This window comes from Diprion similis, chromosome 1, assembly GCF_021155765.1.
Source record: "Diprion similis isolate iyDipSimi1 chromosome 1, iyDipSimi1.1, whole genome shotgun sequence".
In the NCBI taxonomy this organism is placed as follows: domain Eukaryota; kingdom Metazoa; phylum Arthropoda; class Insecta; order Hymenoptera; family Diprionidae; genus Diprion; species Diprion similis.
In genome coordinates this window covers 1,128,430-1,151,417 of record NC_060105.1, presented here as the reverse complement: position 1 = coordinate 1,151,417, position 22,988 = coordinate 1,128,430, and the positions used below count along the sequence as shown (strand labels likewise).

General features: G+C 39.8%; 2 protein-coding genes across 3 annotated transcripts in view; both read right to left on the bottom strand.

Annotated features, from left to right (window-relative positions):
* Window positions 1–210: 210 nt before the first annotated feature.
* Window positions 211–22,813, bottom strand: LOC124416580. 2 transcript variants are annotated; one of them, XM_046897781.1, is made up of 12 exons: window positions 22,367–22,813; window positions 15,242–15,264; window positions 14,633–14,715; window positions 13,125–13,494; window positions 12,681–13,033; window positions 12,378–12,586; window positions 12,084–12,280; window positions 11,084–11,209; window positions 10,265–10,321; window positions 9,969–10,094; window positions 3,661–6,627; window positions 211–1,017 (listed from the first exon to the last, which is right to left on the bottom strand). In XM_046897781.1, the coding sequence occupies exons 1-11, from the start codon at window positions 22,378–22,380 to the stop codon at window positions 3,800–3,802; spliced, it is 4,386 nt and encodes a 1,461-aa protein (XP_046753737.1). In that variant the 5' UTR covers window positions 22,381–22,813; the 3' UTR covers window positions 211–1,017; window positions 3,661–3,799. The 2 variants fall into 2 exon arrangements, with proteins under 2 accessions (XP_046753737.1, XP_046753746.1); XM_046897790.1 differs by having other exon boundaries at window positions 3,691–6,627.
* The window catches only part of LOC124416630 (ionotropic receptor 25a), a 29,725-nt gene continuing 23,408 nt past the window's right edge, over window positions 16,672–22,988 (bottom strand). Inside the window, exons 17-18 of the mRNA XM_046897886.1 lie at window positions 20,586–20,596; window positions 16,672–16,682 (exon numbers count right to left, since the gene is read on the bottom strand). The gene's annotated coding sequence lies outside the window, so the exon portion shown is untranslated. The remainder of the gene's footprint in view (window positions 16,683–20,585; window positions 20,597–22,988) is intronic.

The following is a 22,988-nucleotide window of genomic DNA, read 5'->3' as shown; positions in this document are numbered from 1 at the left end:
TTATTTTACACAACTTATTACATGTACAAATAATACAGGTTGTTTTTTTCTCTCTAAATAAAATTCTCATATAGTCAAAAGACGAAGTAAGAATATTATTACTGTTATTGTTACGCGATATGGATGGCAATGAAAGTGCGATGTTTCGGTTTCCATAATTCTATTGTATTCACGTGTATTCGTCTACGGTGAATCGCATATTTCTCGTGATACGATTTGATCGCGTAACCAGTGGCAGTAAAGTACATTTACCACGATCGTTGTACCTGACATGTAACTGTCATCGATTATAATTCGCGCACGTGACGCAAGAAGTGTCGCATGTCGAGAAGAAGAATAAACCGCTCATTATAAAATACACGAAACGATCGAGAACGTATATTCAATAAACGAAGCAGAATCATCGAATTATATATGCATTTTACGTATATAATAGGCTGTCGATTCGGTGTTTCACATTATAGAAATTATACGATCAATTATGTTTAATTTTTTTTCTCACGACCTCCATGCGCGGTGTTTGTCTGATGATTTCTCTCTTTTTTCTGGTTACTTTCGGAAATTCTTCTCCTTCATCTCTGATCGTCGTTAAATACATTTACCACCGTATGATTTCTGACATTGCACTTGTTGATCGGGAATATTAATAATTATAAAATATAATAACAGGTTCGCGAAACGATATATAGTATAATCATGTATTATATGTATATACACACTGCGAAATTTCGAGGCAGAGGTTAAATTATGATGATGATTAATATTATTATTTTTTATTATAAATATCGCGGATTATTATTATTTGTTTTCTTAAAAAATAAAAATAAAAAGAAGAAGAAGAAGACGAAGAAGAAGAAAAGAGATATAAGGAAAGAATGGTTATTTTCCTTGCCTTTCTTACTTTCTTGGATTTTCCTTTTGTTTAAATTTAATAATTAAATAAAAACACACTAGCAATGCCACATTTACGATAAGTAATTATCTTCGCGCCAGTTTAGTAATCAGTTTGGTCTGGACCTGAAAATAAAAGAAAGAAAACGAATTATTAATATCATACATCACGTGTCAATAAATCATCATAAGTACAAAATGAAAACGAAAAAGAATTTCTTTTAATTTCCAACGATTTTGTTCAATTTCTAAACCAATCAATCGGGTCGTTTAATCCACCCATAAATCAGGGCAAAAGATACTTTCTTTTATAGTATGATTATTGTCACTTAAATTGAATTTTAGATGAGACAATTTTTTAGAAACAATGTTTTTCAATTAAGAAACATATCAACCGTGTGCTAATTTTCTGTGATTGAATGCGTTAATAATAATAATAATAATAATGAATCAAATTACAATAAAAACAACTACAACTACAACTACAACTACAACTACACAACAATGACAACAAAAACGAGCGTTCAATTATTGCGAAGCGGTTTTTAAAGAAAATAAACTTTAAAAAACTTCCGGCAGACCGGACTTGGTTCGATAAAACGATCGGTATCGTAAACCTGAGAATCAAGGTATTGTCTGTATGCATATGTAGGTATAACGGGAACAACCATCAGTCGGGACGGAGCGTGTCGTCGAAAAGGATTATTGCAAAGCATTTTCGGGATGAGATAAAAGTGAAAAGAGATCAGAAGAGATGAGAAAAAGAAAATAAAAAAAATCAACGCAATTCCGACGTGGGAATATTCGTTAAAGTCGAAAAGCATTGCCAGGAGGTGTCAGGAAATTTAACGAGAAGAGATTTTATTCCGAAGATATACACGGAACAGTTATAAATATCATACGGTGACCCTTATATGCCAGTCACTGACTATACATACACAATTCGTGTACATCATACACATACTAATACTGTTAAAAATCACACGAAAATTACTAACGAGCTTTTCCGGTTATACAATTCAACGATTAATTATTAGCACATTTATCGATGGTTATCAACGATAGAAGCAAAAGCGGCCGGTTAAACATGTTGAAAAATGAAAGATAAAATTTTACACACTGATCTCCGAAGAGAGATAAATGAGGAGAAAAAAAAATCGTTTATGAGAAAAAATAACCAAACGTGTCTTGCAACGCATTGATTATAATAATTGTTATCACAAGCGAAAACGAAAGCGTGAAAAAAAAAAGAAAAAAAGAAAACAGACGTATAATATAAACATGCCCACCCAACTATTATTTAAGCTACTACATCGATCCAGCATCGAGTTATTATATGATATACGTATACGTATAATATTGTATTATAGTGTCTATAGGCACATAAAATTAGAACAGCGTACTGCGTTCGTAAATCGTATAATTCGTTTAAATATGTTAGTAAATCATTTAACAATATATGTTATATTTTTGTAAAAAAAAAATAAAAAAAAAAATTACTTGACGATGACGTAATATGTTACATATGTGTGCGTGTTTGTGCTATAAGCGTTTATTTATTAACTCGCTCGTCTCTGCATCAGACCGATGAAACACAATATCAGCGAAAATTATACTGTGCATGATTGGATGATAACGATGATAGTGAAAAGAATATAATAGAATAAAGCGGTGACGTTTTGTCTGTTTTCGGTATATCTTGATAGATAATTAGAATATTATACAACAGTGTGAACAAGTGTAGATAGTAAGAATGATTATTCATTATGATCACAATTTCTTATTTTTTTTTTTTTAATTTCTCACGAATCTTGTATGTTTTATGACGTACTTGAATACAGCAGTGGCCGTTGCATATATTGGTACCGAAAATGATTGTATGATCAGGTACAAGGTACGAAGGTATGTATGTATGTACATTGCTTCACCAACTAATCTGAATAATAATCTGTTAATTGATGAAACGCGATCAACTTGTATGTTTGAAAATTTGAACGTACGGACTATCAATTGCACAACGTTGGGTTTGCATGTCTATACTATGTATTAAAATGGGTATAAAGGTGTGTGTATATATATACATTATGATGGCTCATTTTTTAACTTTGTTCTTTTTTTTTTTTTGTAAATGCCACTCTAAAAATTCGTGACAAATACTGAGAAAAAAGAGTGTCGTAAAACCTGGAGGAAGTAGATAATATTTAGAGGTAGCTATCAATTATTGCAATATTTTTTATCATCCAATTAATGGTCCAATTAATGATTGTTCATAAAAATCAGTACCGAAAACGAAATAGGGATTTCGGACGAAAGACGAGAACAATCAACTGTGGAATTGTTAGGCGCGATTTGCTGTTGATTGTTGAACGATTAATTGGACTACGATACAGAAAAAAAATAAACAAAATAAACTAATAGATATATAAAATAAATAAAAAATATATCAATAACTGGTATCGACCTCTAAATATTTTTGCTACCTCCTCCAGGTTTTCTGACAATCGTTTTTACAGTATTTATGACAAATTTTTCGACTGCCACCTTAAGAAAAAAAGAAAAAAAAGTTAAAAAATGAAACACCCTAGTATAGATATATACGAATATGATAAATAATCGTATGGATAGATATATGTATAATGGCAACAAGAGGTGCAGCGTGATAATTCTTTTCATACTTTTCTCCTTCAAGTAAGAGGTATAATAATAATAATATGCTGAGGTGTGTACATAATATTAGATTAAAAAATAAATATAAAAAATAATATGTACCGATAGATAAAAAAAACACGTGGCCTGTACCTTCTGGGCACGATTTAAGCCCAGCCCTGCGAAACTAGACAAAACTTGGAACGCTCCTCAGTGGTTGCGGATGAATTGGCCTAACTTCACTCGGCCTGCGGCCGGGCCATCAGCAGTGGCCATTTTTCAACGAGGATGTCGTGGAGAGGAAAGGAATGGACGAAGCGGCGGTTACGAGGTTCCGGGGCGACTGGATCTGCAGCGCCTGCGGGACGTTTTTCGAACTCTTGATCCTCGGGCAGAGGACGTTTATCCTGTGATTCTTTGTCTGTGAGTTGGCGAAACCGTTCTCGAGTTTCTTCAGCTTCTTGAAGGCGATCGAGGGCAGAATGTCGTAGTCGAACTCGACCGGCGAGACGACCTTCTTCCATGTCTGGAAGTAGGGGTCGTCGGTCGGCGGTGGTTTATCGGCAACCGGAAATAGTCCGTATCCAAGAGCCTCGCCGATGATGTCGACGCACTCGTTCGGCGTCGTCACCGAGCTGCTGTTCTCCGACTCCAATGACCTGCCCTCGTGTATCCTCCTCCATGAGTGTTCGCACAGCGGCGAATACTCCGGAGAAGTTATCCCGCTCGAGTAGTTCGAGTAGTAGTTCTCGTCGTAGTTGAACACGTTCATCTTCAGGGGAAGACTGAGGTGCTCCCGCCTTGCCGGGGAGTAGCACTCCTCCGAGGAGTCCTCCTCGGCGAGTATCGCGTCGTCGTTAAGGAGCTTGAAGAGCCTGGAGTGAGTCTGGGTCCTCTGGTACTTGTTCATCCTCTTGATCGACGCGCACTCGGAGTCGGTGTCGCCCTCGGAGATGAGCCTGCTCATGTCGGATGTCACGCCGCTGTCCTCGTCGTCCGTTTCATCCCGTGAATTCTGCACGGTTAATAGCCGCTGTTTCGCTATTCCGCAAGAGTTTCCGTCCGGTTGTTCGACCTTCTCCGATTCCGGTTCCTCGGCCAAATCCCGCACGGCGCGCACCTTCTTCACGGCGAACTCCGTCTGCACGGTGTCACGCTCCTTGATCCTGAGGCTCTTCTGTTCGATGGTCTCCTTGTGAACGTCGTCCTCTATCGCAGCCGTCGACGTCGTCTCCTCGAACTCCGCGTCGAATCCGCACCCGGCCGAATTGCTCGTCAGATTCCTCACCGTGTATTCCCTCTCCGTATCCTCCTTGGGTTCCTCGCTTCGCACGATTGTCTCAAGGTCCTTGACCGCCTCGAGGTCGAGGTCCTTCTTCCACACGTGCCTCGTCACGTCCGTCTTTTTCCTGCGTATCGTCAGCTCGGTCTCGACGTTATCGTTGCAGTCAACCATCTTGGCCTCACCCTCGAGGTTCGCGTTCTCGTCAGTCTCAACGGCGTTGACGGACTCGTCCCTCGTTTCCCGAAGGTCGATCCTCGTCTCCTCGTCAATGAGAGTAAACTCCGTGTCGAAGGACTCGTTCTGCGACTCCTTCTGCTTCTTCAGGGTGAAGTCAACCGAAGTGGTGTCGCTCTTCTTTATCGTCAAGTTAACGTGAACGTCGTTGTTCTCGTCCGGGTCGCTCCGCGACCTCGACATCGACTCTCGACAACCCGCCGTTCTTCCGGACATTACCGTCACACCGTCACCGACAACGACGGTCGTCACGTCCTCGTTGTTATCCGACACCGAGAACTTAAACCTCAGAGGAAGACTGACGCTTACCGTCGTGCTCTCGCTGTCGTCAGGAGGCTCGTCGTCCGCCGTCTCCTCGACGCTCTCGAGCTTCCTCGACTCACTCTCGGTCTCTGTCTGTTCAAAATCCTCGTATATCACGCTGAGCTGATGCGGTAGTATGCAGTCATTATTGAGCGACTCGATCTGATACTCGTCGTCGGCGTCCTCCGAGTCGCAGTCACTGCAGCTAAGCTTGTCCGACGAAAGTCTCGACGAGTGTTCGAAACCGTCCTCGGATATCGTCGTGCCCGACAATGACTGAAGGCAGTCTTTTTCCAAAGGTGACTTGAGACTGTCCTTCGTCTTCGGCTCGTTGGTGTAAGCCAGGTACTCGGACTCGGACCCGCTGTCGGAGCTCGACGAGGAGGATGTCGAACTGGAGTCCTCCGAGTCCTCCGAGCTTTCGGAATCGCTGGAATCGCTCTCAGGTTCGGAGTCCTTGGAGGAGGCCTCGTCGCCCGTTTTCCGCCCACACCCCGAAGGGTCCTTATTATCGGCGCCTCGACGTCCCTGTACCCACTTGGCGTCGCCAATAGTTTTCAAAGACGTATTCTCAGCGTTGTTCGGACCTTTGCTTTTACTGCACGTCCATTTCGGTACCGTCAAATAATTGAGCTCCTTCCTCTCGGCTTTCGCCGTCTGATCGTGAGCCGTTTCCTGGATCGTCGACGGGACCGTTTCCTCGACTCCGTTGCAGTAGCCCAAATCAGCGTTGTAAGTCTGCGGATGGCAGTTGGTTACATTGGCCGCCGAGTAAACCTGAGGCATCGGCATGTAGCCATGAACAGCGTAAGCTTGATGACCAACTTGTCGATTCTGAGTCTGACAATGAGCTTGAGCTTGAGCTTGAACTTGAGCTTGAGCTTGGACTTGGCTCGTTTCTCCGTGCGACTGACCTTCGGCCTGCCCTTGGTCAGGGTAATTCTGAGCGTAAGTCTGGGCGTAGTTTTGATCGTAGATCGCCGGGTGAAAGTAGGCGTAAGAGTTCCCGTCCGCCCCGTAGCCGCAATAAGCGTACGGATTGTATGCTACGTTAATGGGTTGGAGGGGATTGACGTTGGTGGTGGCATTTTGGGGCGACGGGGGTGGCGGGGGCGTCGCGTACTGGACGGGGTAGTAGCCCCACCAGCCACCCTCGGGGTTCCAGTAGGGCGAGGGACAGTTTGGGAAAAATAAACCGGATTGCTGATTGCCCGTTACGCTATTCTCTGTTCGAGAGGTGAAATCTTGTTGGCGATTTTCTTGCGGAGCTACAACAAACAGCATATTGCATACAGACAAAAATCAACTCCATTTCGTTATTGGTGGATGTTTGGTTGGTTTTTTTTGTTTTGTTTTTTGTTTTGTTTTTTGTTTTCTTTCTTTTTGCTTTTTAACGCTCTTTGCGACTTCTCTTTTCGTTCGCTTCTGCTTTTTATATTTATTTTATTTTATTTTTATTTTATTTTATTTTATTTTTTTTTTTTTCTCTTCCCTTTTCTATTCTTGCCTCTCTGACTTCTGACAGTGCTACTGCGTGTATATAATGTAGTATATATACAGTATACACTTGTTAGAATTCGTTAGTACATTATACATAATATGTGTCCTTTTTAATGAGTAATCACCAGCTTTATTATATGTATATGCTATATAGTAGTATGAATTTAATCATCAATTCTGACGACACTTTAATGCTAAAATAATATATTATATAAACGGTGTGTTTATTTTATTTTATTTTTTTTTCATGTTCATTAAATTGTTCGCAGTTAAAAAACAAAAAAAAAATAAATAAATAACCAATATTATTATAGCAACAAGTTATGCTTAATCCTGTGTTCAAAGGAAACTGTATATTGTGTACAATACGGAGCACAATAATTAATTGTATGTATATACGTGTATTATGTAGGTATAATAATTGCATATTAAGACTAGATCGATGCAGTGATGGTAGGGGTACGAAAAAATTGATATAAAAAATTTCAATTGTAGAATGAAAAAATTTTTCACAAAATATTTTCTACCGATGCAAGTCATTTGTACGGATTAATGTATTAATTATTACGACTGTTCGAAATTATTATATATTTTTTCTTTTTTTCTTTTCGATATATTATACATACTTATACACATGCCAACTGCACCACGCCATACATTATAGTTATAGATTAAATTTTATTGATACACATAATGATACCCAATTCTCTGAAAATTTTTTAAACTTCCATTGATTACGAATTTTTTGTATTTTTGCACAATCCGACGACATAATATCTTGATACAGACATTTTGTTACTTCCCGAATTTTACCTCAACGAGCAATGTGTATATGTATATAATACATATATAGACGTATTTAATAATACAATACGTAGTCATGCGAGACACTTGCAAAATTATTATTATTATTATTATTATTATTATTATTATTTGATTATTATTTAAAACTGCAAAAAAAAAAAATATATATATATATATATATGTGTGTGTATGCATATAATGTAATGCGGTGAATAATATGTAATATATAAGTATGTACGGTAAAAAAAAATATATATATATATGGTATAAACGAACGACATGCAACATTCTCATCATTTCAAGAATTCTCAGGTCAGTTTTATAAGATGCCGCAATGATTACGTAATCACGTGTTCTAAGAGTATAAGTTTCTACGTATACTAACAAGTATCGTGTGATGTATAAGTATGTGTATGTGATAGATATGAGCATTGACGTTGAAGAAAAGGACGTTGCATGAAAACCGAAAAGCTCGACAGTGATAAATTAATTATTGCATGATGATACATTTTTTATGAACCGCAGCAATATGTCGTGTAGAAAGAAATAAAGTAGATGTATAAATAAAAGGTATAGAGAAAGAGAGAAGAAATGGAGAAGGGAAATAAGAATAAGAATAGAAAAAAAAGATATCCGTAATGCAATTAACCCCAAAGTAATGTGAACAGTTTACCATCACCATCATCCCGCACGTTTATTTATTTATATTACAAAGTGACAGAGAAAAAATATCTTCCTCATAGCATATAGGTAGGACTTTGATGGCGTAAAAATGATCTACAACTTCATATCGTATTGAGAAATCGCATAATCGTGTTTGGAATGTTGTTTTTGCACCTACGTGAATATGATATTGAATTGAAGAAACGAGACGGACGGAGAAGAAAGAGAAAAAAAAAAATAATACATACGACGCAAGAATGCTGACATAATTTTCTTGTAACATCGCGTACATGTGCTTGTAGTAAGTGTAAGTATATGTGCGTGCGTGCGTACGTGCGTGCGTTTATAAGAAACAAAAAATCAAATTACGTTCATCGTAAATCGCGTGGGAAAATGCTTTGCAAATATATTATTCTAACACCTTTGTCTTCAACAATATGTAAACAAATTTTTCATGAACAAATCGTGATTCTATATATAACGATATATGTAACACTTGAATTTTTTTGTTTGAAATTGTAAAAAAATAATAATTCAGATATTTCAGTATCGCGGCACGATTATTATACGTCTGTAGATACTTGTCGTTAATTTCATATTATCCACGATGATTATACACAGAGTGTATAATTAGCAGGTACGTCAGTTCTGTAGCAGCTCACAGTATGTGTGAACAGCTGTTACTCGATCTCTCATGTCACCAGTTATATTCTACGAAATAGACGTACCTATGATACAGGCGCAGGGAAATTGTCTGTTTAGTTATTAATCATATTGATTTCGTAATAGATTTCTTTGCTCTTCGTTTTGGTTTTGTGGATTTTTTTTTCTTTTGTTTTTTTTTTCTTCTATTTAATTCCTGTGAACACAGGATTTAAGATGGGGATCATAGAAAAAAATGTTTCAATGGCATATTAAAAATGTGCACAAAGATCAGTAATGTGAATTAGACCAAAAAAAATTTATATATATATATAAATATATATGTGTGTATGTATGAAATGTATTATTTCGTTAAAAAAAAAAAAAGGATAAGTTCATATTAGCAAATAATTATGTCATGGAATGATATACATGGACATTGAACATTAATAAATTATTCATGAGATATGCGGAGAAGCTTGTTTCTTTTTCTTTTAATCATTTTCTTTTCATTTTTTAATAGCTGTATAGGCACTTATGTTGTTTACATATATATCAATGTATAATGGCAAGTTTTTTACCCACGATTGTATTGTTATTATTATTATTATTATTATTATCGTCATCATTGTTATTATATATATATATATATATATATTAGACTGTATCAAAAAAATTGACTATTTTTTTTTCAATGGTATACTGAAAATATTGTTCAAGATGACGAAAAAGAAATACTATAAAAATTCCAGATTTTAATATTGATATTCAGAGGTGCCTCATCGCGATTTTCTACTTTCCATAAGAATAACATGGCAAAAATGGTTCTTGCTCCTTGCGATTTTTATAACTAGATAACGACGCGTCGTACAGAAAATTCATAAACATGTTTTTGTAGGAAATTGAACGTTCTACAAAAAAGGTCTCTTGTCATTTTACGATGATTTTCTGATATATATATATATCAGAGATAAAAAAAAATTTTTAAACAATCACTCACCGATATTCTCAGGTGACGTCATCGCCTGCAACATCCTGAAGGATCTCGACGGTATCGCGCTTCCCATGTATTTCTTTGGCTCCTGGACCTGCTGCTCGCTTGGCGGCAGATTTGCCTGAGCCTCTTCTGTACAACGAATATTATTTTTCGTAGAATAAAAAAAAAAAAAGAAACACTAACATGTGATTGGAGTGCTGATAATAAGAATAAAAAATGAATCAACTATCGCTGTAACATTCTTCTGGATGAATTTACTTTGTAGAGAAAACGAAACAAAGTTACGTCGCATAACTTACCGAAAGATTTCGAATTTCTGTTCTGCTTCTTGTTGACCGCGCTTGCTGGACGTGGAGCTGAAAAATGGACGAACACTGTCATTGAAAGCAATGATATAAAGCGAAACCAAAAGGGCCGAGGAATTTTTAATCTAAGACCATGTGATCAGGCTCACTGTTGTTAGGCTGCAACTGACGGAATCGTTCTGAATCCGTTCACAAATTTTTTATCTCCAACAATCAAGTGCTAGAAGATTTTCCTAGTAAAGTCACACCATCGATGTCTTTCGTAATCCAGTGTAAAAAAACGCAGTAAAGTTTTCGCATGCTCAGGAAAAATGAAGTATATATATATATGTATATTTTCGGAAGGGTTAGTAACGTGCAGAAAATTGTTGTAAACGCATTATAATTATAGGAATGAATAATTGAATTTAATATTCAACTCCAAAGCCGAACAACAAATGTCTGACACTAATATTGACATGCGCTAGATCGTATGCACCGCAATATTGTTGTGAGTGAAAAAAATGTATATAAGGAATGATAAAAATAGTAGGTATAGGGAAAAAATGAAATAATATTATGTGACTGATTTGAGATTTTTTAAATTGTACGATCCTTAGCGATATAAAAGGCACGCAGTTCATGCGGAGAAGGGAACACGATCGTTAAAGGGAATCGAGAATTAAGTGTTGAATAATTAATAGCCAAGTACGTGCGGGGAAAAGACAAAGAAACAAACAAAGAAAAGAAAAGAAAAGATAAAGATAAAGATCAAACAACAATTCGCGATGATAAATAACAAATTCAAATATGTATGATGAGTAGTGTATATACCATTCGAAGTAGACGGTACTTCCCCGGAATCTGTCATAGTCTGAAGAAAACGGAATGCGCGAGACGGAATCGCCGCACCACGATATCGAGGGTCTTCTTCTTGGTGGAGATACGTTTCGCCGTCCACTATTAAAAGTCACACGTTCGTTTCATGTATTACTTTAGTAATTTACCGATTTAAAATTTGATTTTATTTTTATTTATTTTTTTTTGTGTCTTGCACTAGCCAACAATAATTTTTACCAATCCAAAAATTATAATACATTTTCAGTAGCTTCGTGTGGATAGAGAAAAAGAGAGAAATAAAAGAGAAGTTAGATCGAGATAGAAAGAAATGGAGAAGGAGAGAGTGAGTGAGTGGGAATAGTGTCAAAATGAATTTTAATCATAATTTCGTAATACCGCGTAATTAATATCGACGTTGTATTAGGTGTACAGGTACGAGGTATTAAATTCCGAGCTTGTATTAGATTCCATCGCCTAACCACAGAAACATGGGTATAAATACATATAAACTATACCTCAGAGACGAGGCAATCTTCAATATAGACGAATATTACGGTCAGCAGTAAAAAACAATAAAGCTCTACACACTAACGAAATTACGTTCCCTAATTTTTGTTCCCCTGATTTTTACCGTAAATTTTTATTTGTTCATAACGTAGAATTTACAAATAAAATCATAATTCGTCAATAATTTTATTCGTAAATTCTTGGTTCTCTAACGCCAAACTTGACGAAAAAATTGGGAGCAATAAAAAAAAATCTTTTTTTTTTTTAAACATTGCTTTTTTCAGTCACGAATGATGAATATGTCGGTAAAATAAATAACTTGAGCCAATTTCGAAAAGCTGCGCTTACTCTTAGGGTCGTTAGCGTCAAATCTTACCAATATCACTTAAATATCAAGGTCAACAAAATCGCTGACGAAGATGAAATTATACAGTAAACTAATGACGAAACGTTATCCTGAGAATATACGAACAGCGATATATATTACCTTGCTCCTTGAATTTGCTCATCAGTACTTTGTCGTCTTCGGTAAGTTGTAGTTTCCGTATTTGTTCTGAATTACCGTCAACGTCGGTGTCGGAATCGGTATCGGTTATCTTCTGGAGGACTCTGAACGACCTCGACTGCACGGGGCCGGGTTCTTGCTGATTAATAACCACCCCCGGTGAACCTCTCTGAATCACCCTGAAATCCGCAAGCGTAAGCGTTTAACAATCCATCGATAAATCGGTCATCGATCGTCATTTAACAATCACGTCATCGAGCTAACAATAAAACTCACACTTTCGGGCCCTGAATCTCGACAGGTATCGTTCGTCCCTGAGACTGAGTATTGTCGTCAACCATTATCGGTATAATGCGGGTTCCACCCTGTTGCTGCTGTTGGGCCTGCTGAGGCTGGCCCCATCTCTGCTGCTGATTTGGTGCTTGCTTCAACTGGTGATGGCCGGGCTCGTTTTTCACCGAAAACACAGAGGGTCTGTCCTCGATCTGCGAATATCAGAGATGAATGAATGGATATGTAATAAGGCGGTTAAAAATTGGAACACCATGGATTGCGATGGGATACCATGTCGGCACTCACGCGTATCGGAATGACGCGATCCTGCTGTCGAGGCTGAGAAGCCGGGACTTGTCTCTGGGCGAACTGAGGCTGAGGGTTAGAGGGCGGCGGGCTCGACTGAACGAAGGGTGGTTGCTGGGTGACCGGAGAAGCGATCGAACTCTCGATCGATACCTCGATCGGCTTGTTGGCGTTGGCTCGCTTCGCCCACTCCGGCAGATCCTCCTGCTGCTTCGGTTTGTTCTGGAGCCAAGGGGTTGGCGCCTTGGCCAGGGTGACCTGAGGCGGCGACGTCGGTGTCTGGGGCGATGACGGGACGCTGGGAACGATGGTGATCGGCGTGACCTTGCCCTCGTTTCGACCGTTGTTCGATGCTGCAACGAAATTTGGTGGCGAGGGTATTGAAAGGATGATGATTGAGAAATCGGTCGCAGAAGAAGAAGAAAAAAAAGAAGAAGGTCTCACCGTTTGAAGGGACGCGATTTACGTGAGTGCTTGGAGTCCTGTTGACGGTCGACGGCTGCGTCGGGATGTTGGTGGGGAATACGGGAACGGCGACCTGGGGCTGGACGTAGAGATTGGGTCCGACCGACGGGGCCGCCGGTTTCGGTTCGAGGGCTGATTTTGGGGGCCCCTCGATCCCCTCGTCGTTCGCGTTCTTGGCGACGCGTCTCGCCATCCTGGGACTTCGGATTTGCGAGAGGTCGAGTTTGCCACCCATGCCGGGCGTGTAGGTGAAAGGTTTCTTGTCTTTGGTCATCATCGCGTTTTGAATCGCGGCCGGCGGTTCGTACGCATCGTTGCTGTTGTTCTGTGGTCTCCTGGGCCTCGGCGCCTGCGATTATTTATTTATTTATTTTTTTGACAATTGTTCAATTAGTTTAAAAAGATCATTCAAAACGAAAACGGAATATGACAATTAGAATCTAACGTACTACAGTTTTGCAGCAATTAACTCCTAGGACGTGGTAACTGATGGAAAAAGTCATTTTTCCAAAAGTTCAGTCAATTTTTTGCATTAATTATATACTCAGGCATATTATACTTGATTATATATATATATATATATTGTATAATAATCAGATATTGAAATCCCTGATGTGCGGTTATCCCGTGTAAAAAGTAATATAGGATGATGTGATGTAAAACGTGAGATAACGAAAGTTGCGGACACATAAAACGCGTGGTTTCGCTATCGCGTTTCGTCTCAGCTTTCAAGCAGTTCCCGTAGGCTGAGTGATATATATACAAGACGTACAACCTCAGCAATAAACCGACGCGAAAAGAATCCGTCGGTTTATAAACGAAACACACCGTGTGATTATTCATCTTTTTTTATACCCCGCTTCTGTTTCCCGTCTTTACTTCTCTCATTGCAGTGATAAAAGAAAAAGAGAAGAAAAAAAGAAAAAGACAGACAGAAAAAACACACACACACACACACACAGATCAGCATGAAAGAAAATAAAAATAACGAGATAAAGATTATAATATTTTTTAATCACAAAGCGGGCCTGTCGACGTTCTACGGCTATTATTACACTCTTGCGGTTTTATACGCCGCCTTGCTACCAGATCTGCAATGTCCTACAATAATCGCGGAAACATATAGGTCGGTGACTCATTAGAAACTTCGAATGGTAAAAAAATGGTGATAATGTGTGCCAATATTTTCTACGAGATATCGGTGCATAAATACAGCCGATTTTGACAGGGCAAAACTCACCATTGCTGCCATCGGAAATGGGCTGCGTGTGCGTGCGAAAAAGATTAATTATAACGTGGTTAAAGAAGATCGAACAACAAGAGTTGAAGAGTTCTATTCCATACGGATGTGTAACCTCGATTTCGATTCACCGAAAAATTTTACCCTCTTCAAAAGGATCTTTTCCTGGTCCCGGGACCAGCGATTATCTTCCGGCAAACTCGGTGGTGCCACAGAAGCGACTGGAGCTCCAGAATTTCGATCTTACCTCTGCGGTGTTGATCCTTAAGGCTGGCGCTTGTCCAGGAACTGGTGGGGGCGGCGGAGGCGGGGGTGGGGCAGGACAGAATCCTGAAATTGAGATAGATAAAGAAACAAAGAAAGCAAAACTTGCAGCAGGCAAAATAAGAGATTTGTGTTTGTAGTATTACGCGAGGGAGTAGATAATATACTTGGTAGTAAATTGTTGTATAATGTTAGAACACGCCGCATGTTACAAGTGCAAATTAAACCTGGCGGACAGCTCATTGAGAATCCGATGACGAGCGCAAGAAGCCGTCGCCACTTGACCATCGATACTATAAATACAACCGTAAACACAGCGCTCGGGTATCTAAGGACTTTCTAATGATTCGATGTGCCATTATCGTTTCGAGAAACCCGGGATTAGGTATATCGGACCGGAAATTCCAAGACCGTAAGCCTCTATTTTGTTGAGTTACTCAGTCGCTTCTTCCCTCCTTCGTTTCCTTTGTTCGTTACGAAAAAAGCGTTACAATTCGTAAGCGAGCTGTCCAGACTAGCAAGTTTGAGTCAAAGGATTGGAAGGGATTAATAAAATTATAAAAATTATAAGATAACTTGTAATTATTCTCACCCGTTGGCGCAGAGTCTGGATTCCTGTAAGAAGAAAAGAAAATAGAACAATGAGAAAAGTGGAAAGGCAAAGTTTACGTGTAATTAAAAGAATACGAGTAAGGATCCCGGGATATTGATGATATGAGTAAAAGTTGCTAAGTCAACGAGGAACGTTTTTCGGGATTCCTTTATCCCAGGCTCATTCTGATAAACAAAAAGTTGAAATTCCCGTACCTTTATCAGTTGGGGAAATACGTACATGATAATAAAGAGAGCTGAATGCCACGGACGGCGTTATGTCACCGGCTGGAAATATTGCCGTCAGTTTATCGGAGACAGAACTTGAGGAATGCTAATTGAAATTGCAACGGTGCCCTCGAGTCGAGCTACGTCAACGTCGGTGTTTCCAATGTTGTATCTAACTTATTGTGTGCATATTCTCAAACATTTTTTTGCTCTATTTAACGCACATATACATGTATATAATACAGGTATATACAGTGTTCCAAACAATTCGAAATGACAGCCAGGTTGTCACACGTATAGGCGGACAATGTTGATCTCCGCAATATAGGTATACATCAATCACAATAGCGAGAAATGTTATGCATATATATCTTTATCTTTATCTTTATCTTTATCATTCCCTCTCTCCTTAAGTCTTCCAAGTGACTATAAAAGTGATATAAAGTCTACGCCTGTATACATCAACAATATCCACACGCGTCATGCATAACTTGTTTTCGTCTCCCTCTTGTTTCTCCAGTTCTTAAAGCATCTCGTTAACACGTGCCGGTACGATTGACTATAAACATCGAAATAGCATCAAGAGCTGATCACGTCTGCCCGAGGAACAAACTTTTCCTCGGAATCGATTTTATCCCGAAAATCGTTGCCCGGCTTGCACCGAATGTACACGACAATCCACTTTTTTTGCACTTCCTGAGTAGAAGCCCCGAAGCTTCTTTTGACGAAAAAACTTTCACTCGTCGAGTCAAGTATCATCGGTCCTCACAACACGTATCCGAATAATTATTCGCGGCGGGAACTTAGCGCTTTAACCTGACAGCCGGCGCGGCAGTGAAAAGCAAAAGATATTAGGTTCAGTCTCATCGTCCGTTAACCACCGTTCGCTACAACTGCCAGCGAGTAACTGGTAACCCATATTTGTTCGGCCTCAGCCTCCGCTGGTCGAGTCTTTCTGTACTGTATGCGATGTTTTTCCTTTTAGGGTTATGTGCCGGCGAGTAAGCCCGCATGTTTTGAAGGCCGTATGATGCACACAAACATACAAACACACACACTAGACCTCCTCTGTCAGTCACCGTTTCTGCTATACAAATATACGTGCAATATATATGCTGACTACGTGTTATTATCTTCGCCTACATTATACGTATATACGTCGTACGTTATGCATCATACATATAGGCATAGTAGGTTAAATTCAGAATTACCGCGTTACGAATGGAGAGATCTCTCTGATCGTAGGTATGAGTCAACACTTTGGGCAAGTATGAGGAAAGTACAGAGACTACAGGTCTTCACTTTCGTTTTACGTATGGGTATAATTGATTCTCGGAAAAAGTTTGCCCCCCAAGCAATTACGAAAGCTATTTTGCTACTCGAGGGTCTTTGGAGTCATTGATCACGAATCTGAAGTCCTAAATGCAAGATGACGGATCCAATATGGCGACAATAAAATTGAAAAAATAATTAAAATTCGATGTTTCCCACCGTAACTTGTTACTCGAGGGTTTTAGTTTTAGATAGATTTTTAAATAAACTATCACAAGGCCAGGACGTGGAAATTTCATAGGTGGGACGTTGAGTATCCCTGCACTGTAAGTGAAAGGGTTTAAATCGTTCGCACCTGTCTTGCGTCGAATTATTTCCGACTCTTTAACCGATCATCGAACCGTCTAGAAGAAGAAGAAGAAGAAGAAAAAAATAAATTAAAAATAAATTGATCCTCACGACGTTCGGTGCGAAAATAAACGCACAGTGTTACACCGTATTATTATTCATTGCTCCTGAGGATGGCGCAATTAGATCGGCAGGCGGTGACCTTCCGTCTATTCTATATTAATTCAACACCCACATCCACATCGGCATCGCGGCCATCAGCCTTTCGTCGGTGTCTTCATGCCGGTTCCTCGTCCTCTGATATCTCACGGCTATATAGGTATATAAACTTGCGGAAGAAAAAAGACTCGTACACCTCGTATTTCTCTTCTCTCCTCTCTTCCCTGGTCCCTCCCTCCTTCCCTCCTCCACGGTGGGGGAGTTTCAATAATAATTTTATCTTTGGCTCGACTCTAGTTTACCTTATCTTAGACTGAGCGCCTAGACGTGCAGGACTGACGGGAAAAGTTCGTCATTGGCCTCGAGCCACGCGAATTGTAGGCGTAGTCAGCGTTAATTGGTACACGGACTATTTATCTTGCTTTTCTTCCTCTTCCTTTTACCCTTGCCGACAAATTTCCCCAGGCTTTGATGCCGAAGTACCGGAAAAACTTTTCTCAATTCTGCCACTTCTTCTTCTTACCGCACTTCCAACATAATTATCGCTGATGCAACATAGTTTGTTGTTTTTTTTTCTTTTCTTTTCATACTTTTGATATATATTTATCAGCACTTTTCTCGTCCGCTTGTTCAACTATAACGGATGTATGCTATTTATTAATAAAAAAGAAAGAAAAAAAAAAAACTGTTGCATTGACAAATCGATGCGACACATCTGGACTAAGATATTTTTTTCTTCAATATTTGTTTTTTGGTACAGCAATCCGCTATTTTTTGCGATGGAAAATTTGGAATTTCATTGAAACCGCGCGAACGAATCCAAACCCTTCACGACACGTCTTGGAAAAAATTTCCAAAAAGAGATAAATTCGTCTTAACTTTTTGTGATTTCAAACTAAAGACCGATCGTTTGCAAACCCATAACCCCATCATCGTACGTTAGTTGACCATAGTTAAAGCGTTATAAATACGGAGCACGTTCAGAGCACGCGGCTCTTGGCTCAGGATCAGCTTCATTTTTAATCTTTCAGTATCGCTAATAGCAATAAATTATCAGGGATGAAAAGAATCGAGACGTAAGCTCGGCACCTGTTCGATTGAAAGAGGAGGAACCAGCCGTGATGTCTGGTCGCTAAACCGGTCGATAAATCTTACTCAAAATTATACGAAACGATTCGAAATTTAGCCGGAGTGTTAAAAAAAATTTTCCCCCACTTTTTTTTCTCGAATGAACGGAAAAAAATTTCTACAAACGATCAGGATTTTAAATCGATGTCTAAGATTGATTTTTATAATTTTTTGTATGAAATTACATGACGAAAAACGTAATCGCAATTTTTTTACTTGAAAAAATTTGACAAAAATTAGAAAAAAGACCGAACTTTCTGTAATGTGGCAAAAAAATTTTGAAAAATCTTATAAAATAGTAACAGAATTTTTTTATTTACTCCTATTACAAAATGGAGATTTCATAACTTCGAAAGATAAATTAGAAAAATAAAAACAATTACATTATTATTGGATTGCATTTTCGACATAAGAATGAACGTACGCAAAAGCTCGTTATGATATCTCTATGAATGGACATTTTTCGGTCCATATTACATCACGGAATGCCCCATATATGTATAAATTATTCGCATGCAACGCGTTGAATAAATTCGACGAGTTCCTTCCCCTGTTCGACTTCCCTCGTCATAGTCTATAATCGGCGTCGCCGACTTTCGAGCACTTTTAGCTAAATCTCACAAGTCGGTCACGATATGTTCCGGCAGATCCATGACGTGTGTACATTTTGCAGACGGTCTCTAGTCACGCGCCGCTCTTTCTTCTCCTCTAGGAATAAAATCTCTACTCCAGTGTTTCAAACTCGTAATAAAAAAAAAAAACAAAGCATTGAATAATCAGGTTTATTGAAACGAACCTACGCCCGATGCAAACAGAGAATTTTCTACACGTGGCAAGCTTCCTCGGATCCAATGAAAATTGGCACCGTTTGCCTGTTTACAGTGTAGAATAACACAATCATGAAAATATCAACGATGATAGATGAATATTATAGAATAATACGTATGGTAACAAGTGTATAGATCTTTTGAAAATCGAAGTTTCTCTCTCTTTCTTTCTGCTCCGTATATACATTCTGTTTATAATTGTATAATTAAGCCCTATATATGTGTAGATATATATATGTATGATCAAGAATGATCGAAGTACTACGAGACGACGTATTATTTAGTTCTTTATCACCGTCTCTCGAAAGCATATCGGATTTTTCTCTTTCGATCGATAAGCCGCAGCAGCAGCAAGTAGTTCGATACCTGATCGCGTGTAATTACGTCGATCGATTATATATAATTTCAGACGATAGATACGTGTTTGAACAGCAGCGATGAGAAGACGGTCGCGGTTTCGTTTCGGGATCCCAGCCAAGATGCTGATGCCTCTATAGCTATAAGAAATGTATTTAGGTAGACGCGCAAAGCGTGGTTAATTTTAACTCCGGCTGACCTGCGCGTTACCACCGAGTATAAAATGCTTCCGATTATTTTATTTTTAGTCGATGCCTCTATACTATATACTCCACGCGAGATTTCACCCCCCTTTCGAGCATAGAAATGCTTTCCATCGGTCTCCTCTCGTCTGTCTCCCTCCTCTCTCTCTCTCTCTCTCTTTGTCTTTTTCTCCCTTCGTCCACTAATTAATTATTTACTCTCATTTGTATTTATTTATCTCATCAAATTCGATCACCATCCACCCCCCCCCCCCCCCCCCCTCCTTTTTTTTCTCCCCCCTTTATTATGTCTTGTTCGATCGGCCGAGCCGTTAATGAAACAAGAATTTATCCTTCCTGCACCTTAACAAGCCTCCGACGAATATGTACAATTAATTACTAAAGTCACCACCTGCGGTGAGACTGATTTTAAAAATAGATCAATTTCTAGGCGGGTACGCGTCGAACGGCCAGCAGCAGCAGCAGCACGTGGCAAGAAACCGTATTTCTTGCAGGCACATGCAGCCAACTTTCATCGTCAGTTAGTTCAGGTGTCATTGACGTCCCGGGAGCTCGTGCTGACCGAATGAAAATTAAGTTTCGTCGAGAAAGAAGAGGAAGAATTCGCGAGGATTCTTAACCAGCGGCAAACCGAGGGCAACGAACCGCGTCTAGTCTGCACGTTTGATTCTAAGCCCGGATTGTATTGTTCGGCAAACCGATCCAGTTTATACGAGAGTATAAGTCAGACAATATTTTTAGCTCGCTTATAACGCAACAAAAACGCTGCAGTTGCTGCACTGCAAAGAGAGAGAGAGAGAGAGAGAGAGAGAGAGAGAGAGAGAAAGAGAAAAATGCACGTAGCGAAATTTCTTGGACGTGACTATCGGCGAGACACGCCTGCCTATTTCTTCTTTTACTTGGTCGCCTAAAAATTCCCTCCCTCTAATTCGGCGTAAATTTTCCGACGTCGTTATCCGCCGCTCCGCATCGCGCGGTATTTTCTTTTATTTTCTCACCACTCTTCCCTGCTTTTCTGGGCTACCTCGGAACTGGGTCATAGCTTTACGTCTAGTATTTCTGTGTAGGGGTCGGCCTGCGTCCCACGCAAGTCCTATAAGGTGTATCCTTGTGCGTTTGAACCTCTCGCCTGCGAAACCGAAGACCGTTTATCGATGAATCGGTTTCGCTCATCTGCATGCGAGGGCGTTATTCGCACACTCTATTACAATCCTGGCGAATTATCATCGTCTATCTTTGTCGTCGAGGGCCGATAAATTTTATAGTATATTTGCAAATTAGTCATCAGGTTTTTTCCAGCGTTAAATCATTCCGTCGATCATTCGGAGATCAGGAATATTCTCTTTTTCCAACGTTTTCCTCTAATATATGATATTTCACGTTTACTCTTATTTTAAGAAACCCGTTAGTTACCCGACCTCTCGATCGTCTTTGTATACGTATAATACTACCAATATATTCGCGTTTTACACGAAAACGGCACCCACGCCTTGCCGTTTTTCCGCTTTCGAATCGCCGATGATTCGAATCGCACACACGGAGGTCGGTATTACAATTTTATAACCCTTCAACGGCCAAGTTTCCTTCGTCGTAGGCGTTACTGAATAACGTCGATTTTTTATCCTCTCTTCCTTCTTATTTTATTTTTCAATTTTTTATTTTTCTTCTAACCGTACCACCGGCCAATTCGGTTCTGGTTAAAATTGGTCGATAAAAAAAAAAAAAAAAAGAACACGATTCAATTACCAGAATTCTCGTACACATAAATGTTGGAAGTCTTGAAAGATTCCTGGTAATAATAATCATCTAGTTTTTTTTCTTTGATCTTTCAACTATCCTCGAAAACCATTCGTATCTTAATACCTACTCGTTGAACCGATTTAAAAACTAGCCAACATTACGAATTTTCGCACAATAAAAATGCTCATGCAAGCACCTTTTGTTATTAGTCCGTGCATTAACAACGCAACTAGACGAGTTCTTATCTCTTATAATGACCGTACATAGCTAAACCGGTTAGAGCTATGCAACTTTCGTATAACAACGCATTGTGAAAGCGGCAATAACAACATCGTTGAAACGAATAAGAAACGAGAATATGCAATAGACGAGTAATATTTGCTCGATTTAACAAACTTCAGGCAACCTCTCCAAAACTGGATTGGATACACAAAGAGGCAAGTGGATGAGTAAAATTCGTCCTAGTAGATAAGTGTATATCAAAGTTATACTGCAAGTGCGAGTAACGCTTCGCAAATACAAATCGAGGTATAATCCGCGGTCCTGCGCACGCTGCGGCGGTTCACGGAATTAAAACACCAGACTGTTATCATTTCCTCCCCCCTCCGTTTCTCGAAACCACTTCCGGACCCCCGTTCGAGCTGCCGTATAGCATAGAGCACTGGGATTCGTCGAATGTGCTACAACGAGTAGATTGATACGCGGAAACGTGATACGCAAAGTGCGTTTCTCGTGTATATATATATATATATATATATATATATATGTATATATGTATATTGGAGAAAAGCGAGGAAAAATGGAAGGAAAAAGTAATTGGGTAGCAAGTTAATACGATAAAAGTAAGAAAAGTTTAAAACTCACCCCGCGTAACTCATGGCTGTATCCAACCTCCCGTTTCCGGCTGTTTTATACGTTTTGTATGTTACACCTGGTAGTTTTCCTCGGGGGGGGAGGAGGGGGTGGGGTGAGGTGAGGTGGGTGGATGGATCTGCGACTCGATCGGTAAAAATCGGTGCTCCGTTTATATTATATTCGGCGTGTCAAGTAAGCCTGCCTTTTGTCGAGTTGTCTTGGAAAATCGAGCGAGTCCGAGAGTCGGGAGATGGTAAATGCGAGTGCGAAATATTCTGGATCGGATGCGGGACACTCGGGATTGCGGGGAAGAGGCGATGCCGACCACGCGTTTGCCGCAACTGGCCGACGGCGTCGTCGACCCTCGGGAATCGGCGCGCGCCTTCTTAGTTCTTCGCCTCGCACTTATTTGCTCTCGTTCCCGGTTCCCTCCGCTGCTCTGGGGCTGCTGATGCTGATGCTGATGCTGATCTCGGCGCGCTTTCGCTGGACCGAGTCGAGACGCCGAATCACACGGGGAAAAGGGGGGCTTCGGGGATATTCGGACCCACTAACGGCTCGTCGCCTCGCTGGCAACCGACCATCTCGCCTACCGTACAAGACAACGCGCGATTCGAGTGGGACGGCACCG